Here is a 12,740-nt window from a genome sequence, read left to right as displayed (position 1 = left end):
AATCTGAGAGCACCTCATAATTATTACCAGATGTTATCCTCATAACAATCCTGTGCAGTGGGGAAGCATCACCTCTGGTTTGCCGATTGGGAACCGAGACACAGAATAAGTGATTTGCCCAGGGTCACCCAGGGAGTCTTTGGCAGAGCTGGGATGTGAACACAGGTCTCCTGAGTCCCAGCGCAGTGCAGTGCCCTACCCAATAGACCTTCCTCCCCTGCCATCTGGATCGGTTGTTTATTCCCTGGTGGATCTGGACAATACCTGAAGGGTTACAGCTCTGACACCTCTTCTTTTACACCCCAAATTACCTCCAGCCACCACAAACATGGTGTTCCTATCTGTTGCTCTTGTGAAACAATTTGCATCAGAAATATGGGGTGATGACACTGAGGCTTTTGTGGAAGATTATGATTGTCTTAAAGCACTAAATCCTGCATTGTGCATTTGGCCCGTTCTGCTGGTGCCTTTTAGCCCGAGAGGGGGCTTAAAACATCAGGTTTGAAATACTTAGACTCCCTGGCACAACAGGTGCAATCGGATCCCAGCACAGCTGACTTGACTCTTCATCCTTCCATGGAAGCTACGTTGATTTCCATGCAGTTTGCTGCACAGCCTTGTCTGCACTAGAATTTTTGGGGTTAAAATTTCCAGTTGTTCAGCTCTACCAATGCCACCACCAGCAGGACAGCTGCTGTAAGCCTCAGCAGCCAGAGTTCTAAGCACCATGCCAGCTAGACTTGCTCTGAGCATGGCTAGGTGACGCTGATGAAAAATCCAGTAGCTAATCTATGCCTTTGTCCCACCATCATCGGAGAAGTATTTGCCTTTTGGAGAAGAGCTTAAAAACTATATTCTGTATGATTATTTAAAGAACATATGTTTCTTTTCATGAAAGGAGACTTTTTTTCCCCTGGTATCATTGGCCAGAATTTCCCTCCTTCTCCCATCCTATATGTCAGTCCTGTTTTCTTCTGTTCCCAGGTAGAAGGGTAGCCTTGTGACTAAGGCATGGGGGAGGGATAGCTCAGTAGTTTGAGTATTGGCCTGCTAAACTCAGGGTTGTGAGTTCAATCCTTGAGGCGGCCTCCTAGGGATCTGGGGCAAAATCACTACTTGGTCCTGCTAGTGAAGGAAGAGGGCTGGACTTGATGACCTTTCAGGGTCCCTTCCAGTTTAAAAAATTTGGGGGGAGGGATAGCTCAGTGGTTTGAGCATTGGCCTGCTAAACCCAGGGTTGTGAGTTCAATCCTTGGGTGGGCCATTTAGGGAACTGGGGTAAAAATCTGTCTGGGGATTGGTCCTGCTTTGAGCAGGGGGTTGGACTAGATGGCCTCCTGAGGTCCCTTCCAAACCTGATATTCTATGATTCTAGGAATCAGGAGATCTGGCTTCAATTCCTGACTGCCCCAGACTCCCTGTGTGACCGTGGACAAGCCACGTAATCTCTCTGGGGAAGATTTGCAAAAGGCAGATGCAAGTCTAAGTCAGTGGGAGTTGGTGCTTTTGAAAAGCTCCCTCTTTGTGCCTCACATCACCATCTGTAAAATAGAAATGATGCTTCCTTTTTCGATTACAAGCTCTTTGCAGGAGGGACTTGCAGTGGAGCCTCTATCAGCTACCTCAGCATGAATAATAGAGCTAGGAGGTGTGGCATGTGTGTAGAACTTTTGAGACCCTTAGGCACAAAAGGCGCTATAGAAGTATAAGGACTCATCTGGTCTCATTTTTAAGGGTCTGTGTCCCACCCTTGGGCTCATGTAAGCATGCGGGGGGGGGAGCGGGGAGTAGAAAGGCTTTTTTAAAAAAAAATCCCTCTGCTTCTCTGTGCGGTCCCGGAAGGGTGGATGAAACGCTCTCCGATGTAAGCATGCATCACGCAGACAGCGCTTTCCCAAGGCAAGCCGCCTGTTTCCTAAGGAAATCCCAGCCTTACGGTTCCTAATTCCGCTTGACAGCTGACTGAGTGTATGTGTTAGGGAAGTGGGGGAAGGGATGTCAGAATGGCTCCAGCCCCACCCCACTGTTGTCCCCCAGGCCCAAACTAGACCCCATCAGCTTTGAAATGGTCTTGTTGTCAAGTGTCTGGAGGGAGGGAGTGTTGATGAGGTGTGGAATGATCTCTGCAGCTCAAGGTTGCATTTGTTCTCCTCAGAAGTCAGCTGCTGCTGAAGGAGTGGGAGACGGATGAGGAGTTAGGGCTGCCCTTCAACAGCCTAAATGAGGGCGAGGGGAGATTAGGCTGCAGCATCTCTCCCTTTTTGGGAGGCAAGCGCACGTGGTCTGTACAGCCAGCTTCCGTTCCTTCTGCTGGAGTGACAGATGGGCACTTCGGAGCCCTCCTCACTCACTGTCTGTGACACTCAGGGTACGTCTACGCTGCAAAAACAAACCCCCTGCAGCAGCGAGTCTGACCGGGAGTCAACTGACTCAGGCTCGCGCTATAGTGCTAAAAATAGCAGTGTAGATGTTCCTGGTCGGGCGTGAGCCCAGCGTCTGAGGACACCCTTCCCCCCTTACTGGGTTTCAGAGCTGGAGCAATGTCTACACTACTATTTTTACCCCTGTAGCAACAGCCCTGCAAGCCCGGCTCCTTTGACCCTGGCTCTGAGACTAGCTGCCACAGGGGGGTGGGGTTTTTTTTGTTTTTGCAGGTAGACATACCCTGAGGTTCCCAAGCGCCTTTGGGCATGTCTACACTAGGAGCTGGGCGGTGGGGGGGGGAGTGATTCCCAGTTCAAGGAGACATACTTGCACTAGCTTTGATCAAGCTGAAGTGCTAAAAATAGAATGTAGCCCTGGCAGGATGATCAGTGGGAGGGGCTAGCTGCCCCATAGATGTACCCATCCTAGGCCCGAGGCACACATTTGGGGCAGCTAGCCTCTTCTCTTGCCACCACAGCTACGCTCTGTGTTTAGCACACTAGCTTGATCAGAGCTAGCATGAGTATGTCTCCGGGAGCTGGGAATCAACCCGCCCCGCCCAGCTCAAAAGGCAGACATACCCCTTGACGCTTGAAAATGGGACTTCTAGTTATTTTGGGCAATGTTACCCCCATCATCTCACTGCAGCCGTACCACTGCACAAAGGGAAGGAGCGAGGGCTCTCGAGTTGCCCCTTCGTGCTGTAATGCCCTAGCGGTTAGCATCTGACATCTTATCCCCTTCTCAGTCCCTCCTTAGAACCTACCTCTGCTGGGATCACTCCTGTCTAGTACTGGTTGGAGGGCTTCTGCTTTTCTGTACAGCTGTACTCACTCTATTGCTGCATCAGTCTCCCAATCCGCACCCCCATTTGTCTGTTGCTTCCTGTCGGATACTCAAACTGTAAACTCTCTGGGCAGAGTTGTCGGTGGCTCTGTCTGCTGCACATGTGGACATCACCACGTTAGCTTGCTCTGGCTAGCTCCAGCATCAGTAGCAGTGAAGCTACAGCACCGTGGACTTTGGCACAGGCTAGCTGTCGAAGAACCGGTCCTAGGGTCTCGGTGGAGTTTTGGACAGGCTGGGCTTCGCTGCAGTTGATACCCATGCTAACTCGGGTACGTCTACACAAGCTGTAAGTGCACTTCCGGTTGCAGTGCAAACGTACCCTTTCTTACGTCTGTCCAGTACCTTCACCGGTGGGGTATAGAGCCTTGACTAGGGTTTCTAGGCTCTATCATAATACAATTAATTAAAACTAACGAGCCAGAAGTGCTGAGGTGCCAAGACAGGCTGTTGCCATAGTACTTTGGGCATGACCAAGAATCCTGCAAGCCTTGCATGAACTGCCCTGCTTAGCAGACTCAAGTGGTTTGGAAAATTAAGATAAACTTCAGAGAAGCATCTGAATTTCCAGGGGGGCTCATCTGAATCCAGTCCACATCCTGAATCTGGTGAGGCTAGAGTGTCACTAGGGCATGCCATGTGGCATGCTACTGTTGATTCACTCAGCAATGTTACCACTCAGCCAAACACACCCTGTTCCAGCAGCAGCAACCCTACCACTGCTCCCTTCTCACAGCTACTCCTATGACAGCAGTAGCTGCAGAGTAGAAACCTCTTTCCCTTGTCCACGGCCAAGGAGAGCTTTTGAAAGCAGAGGATAAGTGGAAGTCCTGAACACTCTCTCCCAACCAGTGCTTTTTCAGGCAGGTGCTGAGCAGCTGATGACCAGCATTCAGATCAAAAGGAGACAAAGGGAGGAAAGTCAGTGTGGGGGGAGTTGCATGGTTCCTCTCAGCTCCTCTCTGTCAGAGCGAATCAGGCACTGCCCTGCTGACACTAAAGAGCTGAGACTGACCTCAATCAGGTTGAGTCTCAGCCCTAGGGGAGTGCAAGGGGAGAAGGAGGAGAAAACTCAGTGCCTCTAAGCACTTTGCTGCTGGGAGAATTCCAGGCTCTCATCTAGTATGATCATCTAGGTACAGAGAGGGGCTGGGAGCCAGGATTGCTAGGTTCTGTTCCTGGCTCTGCCACAGTCTGACTGTGTGGCCTTGGTCAAGTCCCTTGACTTTTCTGTGCTTTAGGTTCCCTGCTGGTAAAATGGGGATTGCAAAAGTTTTCTACACAATGAGTTGTGAAACTTAAACAAGAGGTGCACAAGTGGGCTGGAGAAAGGCAGATTTTTTTTTTCAGTTTCCCATTTTGAGTGAATCTCTCAGGGTGGAAGGAAGGGGAGTGGGCCAAATTCAGAAGGATGAGAAGAGGCAGCTCATGCCATCTCTAGAAAGCAGGAGTGATGGGGGAGGAGACTGGCCGAGATCCTAAATTGTCATGCCCCTTTTAGCAGCAAGTGGACATTTGCTTGTGCCAGCCCAGGTTCTGTGCTCATGGCCCCTGCCTATCCCAGCAGCGGTAGCTAGCTTTGGCAAAGAGGCATGTGCTCCTTCCTCTGTGCACACGGTGACCAATCCCACTGATGCAAGGAAGGGTTCTCCCTGCTCTTTCCTTGCTCAGATACAGGTGGTTTGGGGACCTCTCACTTCCTAACAGCTTTGGTTGGCTGGTTTTGGAGGGAGGATGGAGATCATGGTGTCCTCTCTGTAGCTCCTTTCTGCTTTAGAACTTCCCCATCTAGTTGCCCCAGGATGGAGTCCTGAGTTCATCCTTCCCCATCCCTCTGGAGTCTCTCTCCCTTCCTCCCACTCCTCCTCCTACAGTTTACCCCTCAGCCAGGGGGGCAGGGCGAAACACCAATGCCTCTGCCTGAATACTGCAGTGATGAGGCAGCTTCAGGGTAGGTGGACAGATACCACCTTGCAAAGTGTCACCTCCTTCCCAGACTCTGCTTCCTCTGCCTCACTGAGTTCATTTCACAGGTCCCGTTGATCACAGGTCCTGTTCAGACTGGAGTTTCTCAAGTACATGCTTTAGGGCAGGGCTGATCTTGGAGCGTGGGTGCTTTTGTGGACTTTCAAGTAACCTCAGCAACTCAAAGTCTGATGTTCTACATGCACGGCTAGTAGCTCTGCAGGACCAGGTTCTTGGATAGCTGCAGGTGGCCATCCAAATACATGGGATATTGCTGTGATCTGGCTCCTCTGGCTTGTCGCCTGGATTTTGCCCATGAACCACAAGGTAGAGTAACTGCACTGGGAATGGGAAGGATTCTTGCATCATCTCTTGCCACCTGCATTTTATAAAGAAACAGAAAATCAAGCGTGGAAGCCTCCACGTTTTGTTGCTGCTTCCCAGAAAGTGCCCTGGAAATGAAGGGCTCTCCTGTCACCTGCCTCTTCCCTTGATCCCACTCCCATGTGAATACTCTTTCCAGCCAGCTCTTTTCCCTGAGGCCATGGGAATTTTTTGCACTGAGCTGATGACTGCAACACTTTTAATGGTATTGATAACGGGAAGGGAAATTTTAGGGACTATAAACTGCTTTCTCCAAATAGACATCTTCCATGTAAGGTCCCTTGCTTTCTTTCATGTCTCACCCAAACAGATTTTGGCCAGAGCTCTTTGATTGGAGGCAGGCCTTCAGCTACAGGTCCATATAGATGAAAGAAGACCTTTGTCGTTCCATGGGATTTTGTATTTATGACCTCCACCCAGAGTACCAGGGCCGGCTCCAGGCACCAGGCACCCAAGCTGGTGCTTGGGGCGGCACCTGGAGGGGGGCGGCGGCGCAGCGCTCCGGCCCCCGGGGAGAGCGGAGCCACAGCAGGGCTCGCCGCCCTCCCCCCCGCGCCCTGGCCCCCCTCCCCCCGGCCGCCGGGGGGAGAGCGGAGCCCCTGCCGGGGCTCGCTGCCCTCCTCCCGGAGCTCCGCCCCCCCCGCGGGGGGGTGGGGGGGGGCGGCCGGAGGCTTTTTCGCCTGGGGTGGCAAAAAAGCCAGAGCCGGCCCTGCAGAGTACACATGCAGTTTACTATCTAGTGGATGTTTTGGACAAGACCTTGCACCCCAAAGTCCTGTCTACTCTGAACAGGCTTTAAAGATCCCAGGATTAATTTCACAAGTGTAGGGAGTTTGTGCAAATCTCCTATGTCAATATTTGTTCACCCAGCTACCATGCCCCTCCAGCCCAGAAGCAGGTGGCTGCGTTTCAGTGGTGGGTGAAGTAATCCTTGGAAAGGCTGCTTTGGGATCCTTCTGGCTCAAAGGCAGCAGTGTACATAGACCTCTGCAGTGGTGAGAGGCAGAGAGGAGGCACCGTTATAAGCATGGAAAGCTTTGTTGTATAAATGCAAGTTGTACTTGTCTGCATGAAACTTTAACCTTCATCATTAATTACAATTATACAGGATTTATAGGCAAAAAACACTTCTTACTTACCCCTCACCTACAGTCATACACCCGGTAGGAAAAGTGCCTTCAGCCAAGATTTAGATTGATGGTTGGGTGCATGAACTGTGGAATCTTTGTCCCAGGGCTGAGGTTGATTATCTCCTCCTGCACTCCGTGAACGCAGGCACCGAGCACATTATAAACAGTTAAACCACGTAACAAATTAATGCACAGCGGCAAAATCGAGTGGCAAAACATGGAGCCTGACCGGTTTTCCAATAAGTTAGGAACCCTGCTTAATGCTGGCTGGGCTTAGAGATGTCCTTGCTTCATTTCAAGGACTGTTATAACTAAAACGTCTCTCTTGAATTGTATCTACAGGGCACTCTCTGGATTTAATCCTTTGCTTTGTGTGTATTTTTTCCCCCTCTCCAGAACCATGTGAAGAACCTCGCCAGGGCAAGGGACACATACAGGGAGCTTGGAAGTTCACCCTCCCCTTTCTCTTCTCCCCTGCCCCAGGATGGATCAGAGGAAGAACTGGCCTCGGATGCTGGACTCCGATGGCTGGTCAGCAGCTGTGGTTTTTCTCTTTTTGGTCTCACTTTCCCGGAACGCAGCCAGTACTGCCCTGTTCAACACCTTCCACTCAGAGAACCGCGACTGGACTTTCAACCACCTGACCGTCCATCAGGGCACCGGGGCAGTCTACATTGGAGCCATCAACCGGGTTTACAAGCTCTCGGGTAACTTGACCATCCTGGTGGCTCACAAGACAGGCCCGGAGGAGGACAACAAGTCCTGCTACCCGCCCCTCATTGTCCAGCCTTGCAGTGAGATCCTCACCCTCACCAACAACGTTAACAAGCTGTTGATCATTGACTACTCAGAGAACCGGCTGCTGGCCTGCGGGAGCCTCTACCAGGGCGTCTGCAAGCTGCTGCGGCTGGACGACCTCTTTATCCTGGTGGAGCCGTCCCACAAGAAGGAGCATTACCTCTCTAGCGTCAACAAGACAGGCACCATGTATGGGGTGATCGTGCGCTCCGACGGTGAGGACGGCAAGCTCTTCATCGGCACTGCGGTGGACGGCAAGCAGGATTACTTCCCCACCCTCTCTAGCCGCAAGCTGCCGCGGGACCCGGAGTCATCAGCCATGTTGGATTACGAGCTCCACAGCGACTTTGTCTCATCGCTCATCAAGATCCCCTCAGACACGCTGGCCCTGGTCTCACACTTCGACATCTTCTATATCTACGGGTTCGCCAGCAGCAATTTCGTCTACTTCCTGACGGTGCAACCGGAGACCCCCGAGGGAGTCTCCATCAACTCGGCCAACGACCTTTTCTACACGTCCCGCATCGTCCGCCTCTGTAAGAATGACCCCAAGTTTCACTCCTACGTCTCGCTGCCCTTTGGTTGCATCAAGGGGGATGTGGAGTACCGCCTCCTGCAAGCGGCTTATCTCTCCAAGCCAGGGGACGTGCTGGCCAATGCCCTCAATATCACAGCCCAGGATGACATTCTTTTTGCCATCTTCTCCAAGGGGCAGAAGCAGTATCACCAGCCTCCTGATGACTCGGCTCTTTGCGTTTTCCCCATCCGCACCATCAACAGCCAGATCAAGGAGCGCCTGCAATCCTGTTACCAGGGGGAAGGCAACTTGGAGCTCAACTGGCTGCTGGGGAAGGATGTCCAGTGCACCAAAGCAGTAAGGATGGTTGTAGTACATTGCCACTATTGCTCTGGAGAAATCCGATCTCACTCCTAACACCATTTTGGTAGGGAAGAATGGTCTTGGGGTGGAGACATTGGACTGGAATTTGGGAAACCTGGATTCAATTCCTGGCCCTGCCACAGACACCCTGAGTAAGCTTAGGGAAGTTACTTGATCTTTCTGTTCCTCGGTTTCCCCAAATACCAAACAGGGATAATAATCCTCCTTACTTCAGATTGTGAGAATTAAATCCTTAATGTTGTGAGATGATTAGGGTGCGAAGGGCCACAGAAGTAGCTAGGTAGACAGATTAAAAAGTCGCAGCTTGTTAGAAGCATTCTGCTATTTCCAGCTGCCCATTCTGATTCCAAAATCATACTAACCCAAAGCCTCTCTCTCCCAGCCTGCAGCAGGAGAGTATAGTGCAAACAAAACTAACCAGGTGAATGCAAATGGAAGTTGCACACTCTGTGTTGTTACTTCGCTAGTTCAGATCTTGATTTACATACCATACGGATTCCTTTTGAGCCATCTCAATCCCTGGAAACTCCTTTCACCATAACATATTCAGTTTGGCTTCCAATTCTTTGGTACCAAGAAAAAATGTGAGCTAAATGAGGACAGAGAGGGATTTTTGGGGCGACCGGTGAGTGGATAGTGCAGAGGATGGCCACGAGACAGTGAGCTTTTCAGATCTAGCCTGCTGAAATTAATGCAGCCAATAGTGACTCAAAGGCATTTGGTAGCTATTCAGTGGCTCCTCTGGGAGATGAGTTGGTGAATTGCAATCCCAGTCCTAGTTGGTAGATGTCCACATCACAAATGGCACTAATTAGCATTAATTCCATATTGGGCAGGCTCAGCAAAGTGATCAATTAGCAATACTTAGCTATAATATGGAGTCTTTCATTTCATTGGTCTCAGAGTGTTTTATAAGCATCCTTATCCCCATTTTACAGAGGGGAAACTGAGGCAGAGTGAGGGGACACCGCAAGTCAGTGGCAGAGCTGGGAATAAAGGCTAGGGCTCTTGACTCCCAGTCCAGTTCTCTATCTGCTAGACCTGTTGTTTTCAACCTGGGGACCTGAAAACTATGTCTAAGGGGTCCACGAAACGTTGTCATTACCGTAGAACAGTGGTTTTCAACCTCTGGTCCGCGGGCCCCTGGACGTCCACAGATTATGTCTAAGATTTTCCAAAGGAGAAATCTCCGTTCAAAATTTTGTAGGGGTCCTCAAATGAAAAAAAGGTTGAAAACACTGTGCTAGACCATGCTGTATCGAAAGGAGAACATAGGTACTAAACAGCCCTTTAGATCAGATTGGGGCATTCAAAGGATGGGACGGGGTTGGCCAGGAGTATGGAAACTCTGCATTGCCAGGGTCCATTCCATGCAGGGGCGGGGAGGTGATAAATACACTGTCCCTCTTAAGAACAGCCAGTCTGGCCGGCACCTTGCACCAGCATCATATTCACTCGGGGAATGTAACGAGGAGATCCGGAGTGTTAAATCTGTCATGAAGTCAGGCTGTTTGCACAGGAGGGAGGTGGCTGCTTCCCTAAAGAAATGAGTAGCGGAGAGGAAATGGCAGCTTCCTTTCTATGCTCAGAGGGCAGAGGTAGAGAGCAGACACCTGCACTTCCTGTGGCTGGTGTTTCTGAGCCCAGCCGCCCACTGCAGGCTCATTGCCAGTGGAAGGCAATCGCTGGCCCCAGCCATGTGACTCTCTGCTGACCTGTCTGCGTGACACTGGGTCATTTCGGGAAGTGGGATGGGGGGAGGAGAGAACTGCAGCTTCCTTTTATGAATGGATTTGACAATCCAGTGCAGTGTGAGCAAGGCTGCTGGAGCACATCCTGGGGCCAGCGAGGTGGATTAGGGACAGGTTCCCTGGATGGCCGTGTGAGTGAGGCTGGGTCAGTTTTCTGTCCTCGTCCTTGGCTCCCTAGGTCAGCCATGCTGTGGAAACTGCCCGCTCAGTTCTTCTTGGGGTTTGAGATGGGGAGGAAGAAATGGCTTGTGCTGCTGTGCTGTGACCTCTCTGGTTAATGCAGAAGAAGCTTTGAATGATCTTCAGTGCAAGCCTCTAGTCAATCTTCCTCCCCTGATGTAGGCCCTTGAAAAGGCAGCTGGTCTGATTTTTTTTCAGAGATGCTAAGCACCTGGCAGCTCCCGTTTCTTAACTGGGAGCTGCAGGCGATCAGGACCTCCAGAAATCCGACCAAGACTATTTAGAGGGAGGTAAAGTCAGTGGAGGAGAGAGACACAGTGTCAGCTTAGGACATGAATGCACCAGGACAGAATATAGGGGAGAGGGTTTGGATCTGAGAGGGGAGAGAATCAAGAGAGCTAATGAAACCATTTTCCTCTATGGTTTTCTGTTAGTGACATTGTGGGGATTCTCATCAGTCCTCTCCATGAAGGCTTTCCTGGCAGCTAGCGTGTGGTGCACCCACCGTGGCCTGTACCCATGCCAGCCACACAGCTGCTTGGCCTAGATTACAAAAATAAGGAGAGATGTTCATTAGGTCATGCTGGGGAGAGTGGCGGTGACCCTAGCTCCTAGGGAGATCAACCAGCTGTACATGAGCAGGGGGTTGTTGTGAACACCCAGCTACTGTGTGGGGAAGTTCGGTGCGCTCACCCTATGGTTACAACTGTGCGTTCAGTTCTGCAGTGCTTGGATGAGCACTTCACCTTCACCTCGAGCTCACCCTTGCCCAATGCCTTGTCTTTTCCAGCCAGTCCCGATAGACGACAACTTTTGCGGGCTGGACATTAACCAGCCACTGGGAGGCTCCACACCAGTGGAGGGGGTGACCCTCTTCACCGCCAGCCGTGACCGGATGACCTCGGTCGCTTCGTACGTCTACAACGGCTACAGTGTGGTGTTCGTGGGGACCAAGAGTGGCAAGCTGAAGAAGGTAAGGCTGCTCCTGTGACTCCAGAGAGCCTGGATCAGTGCCTCCTCCCTTTCCCCAGGAACACTGATCTGCCAGGATGTTGCCACCTTTGTACTGCTCCTGAGATCTCTTTCTCAGCTGCCAGTTATGAGGTAGTATGAGATTAAGCCCGAGGCTTTGAGTTAGGGAGGTATTTGAAGCAAGTGGTATGTGAGGCAAACTCTCCTGCATCTGTACTGGTGATGGGGCATCATTTAATGTAGTCTCGCTCAGAACCCAGAGACACCAGGCATTGGAATGATATAGAGCTTAGTGGCAAGTCAAAGATTAAGGCATGTGGAAAATGTCCTTTCGGGTCCTTGAAGAGACGTAAATTAGTCAGACAAGGCAACATCTTCTCATTGCACCAAGGTTTGGGACTCAAAAATCTCTCTAAGCCAATACAAAGTGGAATGCAGCTGAGATCTTGTCAGGCACCTTGCTCTGCTTCCTATTATCCATTCCATTCAACCATGGGTAATATTGGCCTCAGCAGTGCACTGGCTGTTGCATACTCTATACCTGCCACCGGTATATTGTTGGTGCCAGGATATTAAAGAGACAAGGCAAGTGAGGTAATTGGACCAATTTATGTTGGAACGGGCCACCCAACTCCCCCTCCGCCCCCCCGGGGAGCCGTGCGGCAGCTCCCCACCCCAGCTCACCTCTGCTCTGCCTCCACCCCGAGCACGCCGCCCCCACTCTAATTCTCCTCCCCTCCCAGGCTTGCAGCGCCAAACAGCTGATTGGCGCCGCAAGCCTGGGAGGCGGGAGAAGTGGAGCGGCGACTGCGCGCTCGGGGAGGGGGCGTAGCAGAGATGAGCTGGGGTGGGGAGCTGCCGTGGGGGTGGGGGGGTGCCTCAGGGCGGGGGGGAGGAGCTGCCGCAGGGCTCCCCACCCCAGCTCACCTCTGCTACGCCCCCTCCCCGAGCACACCGCCCCCGCCGGCAATGACAATAATTGCATGGAGAGGCCGCTGCACTGGAGAGGGAGTCTGAGCCGCACGTGTCAGTGCGCCGCCGGCAGCCCAGCCCAGGAACGCTGTAAAAAAAAATTTGGAGGCACCGCTTTTTGGCGCCCCCAAATCTTGGCACCCTAGGCAACCGCCTAGCTTGCCTTAATGGTAGCACCGGCCCTGCACTTACCACCCCACACTGGAACCCATATAGGGTATCATTAAGCAGTTACAATTCATACTCTTTGTTGACCACATCCTGAAAGAAATCTTTCCCAAACCCTTTCTTCTGGCTTTCAAACCACTCCTCAACCTTGCCAACTTCATCATCAGAAGCAAACTCCCCACAGACCAGAACCCACCAATTCAAAGCTGCACCAGTCCCTGCTCTAACAGATGCAAAACCTGCAGATAA

General features: G+C 51.6%; 1 protein-coding gene across 1 annotated transcript in view; it reads left to right on the top strand.

Moving 5' to 3' along the window:
* The window catches only part of LOC113408163 (plexin-A2-like), a 43,430-nt gene extending 32,060 nt beyond the window's left edge, over positions 1-11,370 (top strand). Inside the window, exons 2-3 of the mRNA XM_026660982.2 lie at positions 7,146-8,421; positions 11,170-11,370. Of these exons, the coding sequence (XP_026516767.1) occupies positions 7,234-8,421; positions 11,170-11,370 (1,389 nt within the window). The 5' untranslated portion in view covers positions 7,146-7,233. The remainder of the gene's footprint in view (positions 1-7,145; positions 8,422-11,169) is intronic.
* Positions 11,371-12,740: the final 1,370 nt, after the last annotated feature.

The sequence above is a fragment of the Terrapene carolina genome, unplaced genomic scaffold, assembly GCF_002925995.2.
Source record: "Terrapene carolina triunguis isolate 2854851 unplaced genomic scaffold, T_m_triunguis-2.0 Scaffold926, whole genome shotgun sequence".
In the NCBI taxonomy this organism is placed as follows: domain Eukaryota; kingdom Metazoa; phylum Chordata; order Testudines; family Emydidae; genus Terrapene; species Terrapene triunguis.
Note: the sequence above shows the minus strand (reverse complement) of the source record. Positions and strands in the feature narration are given on the sequence as shown.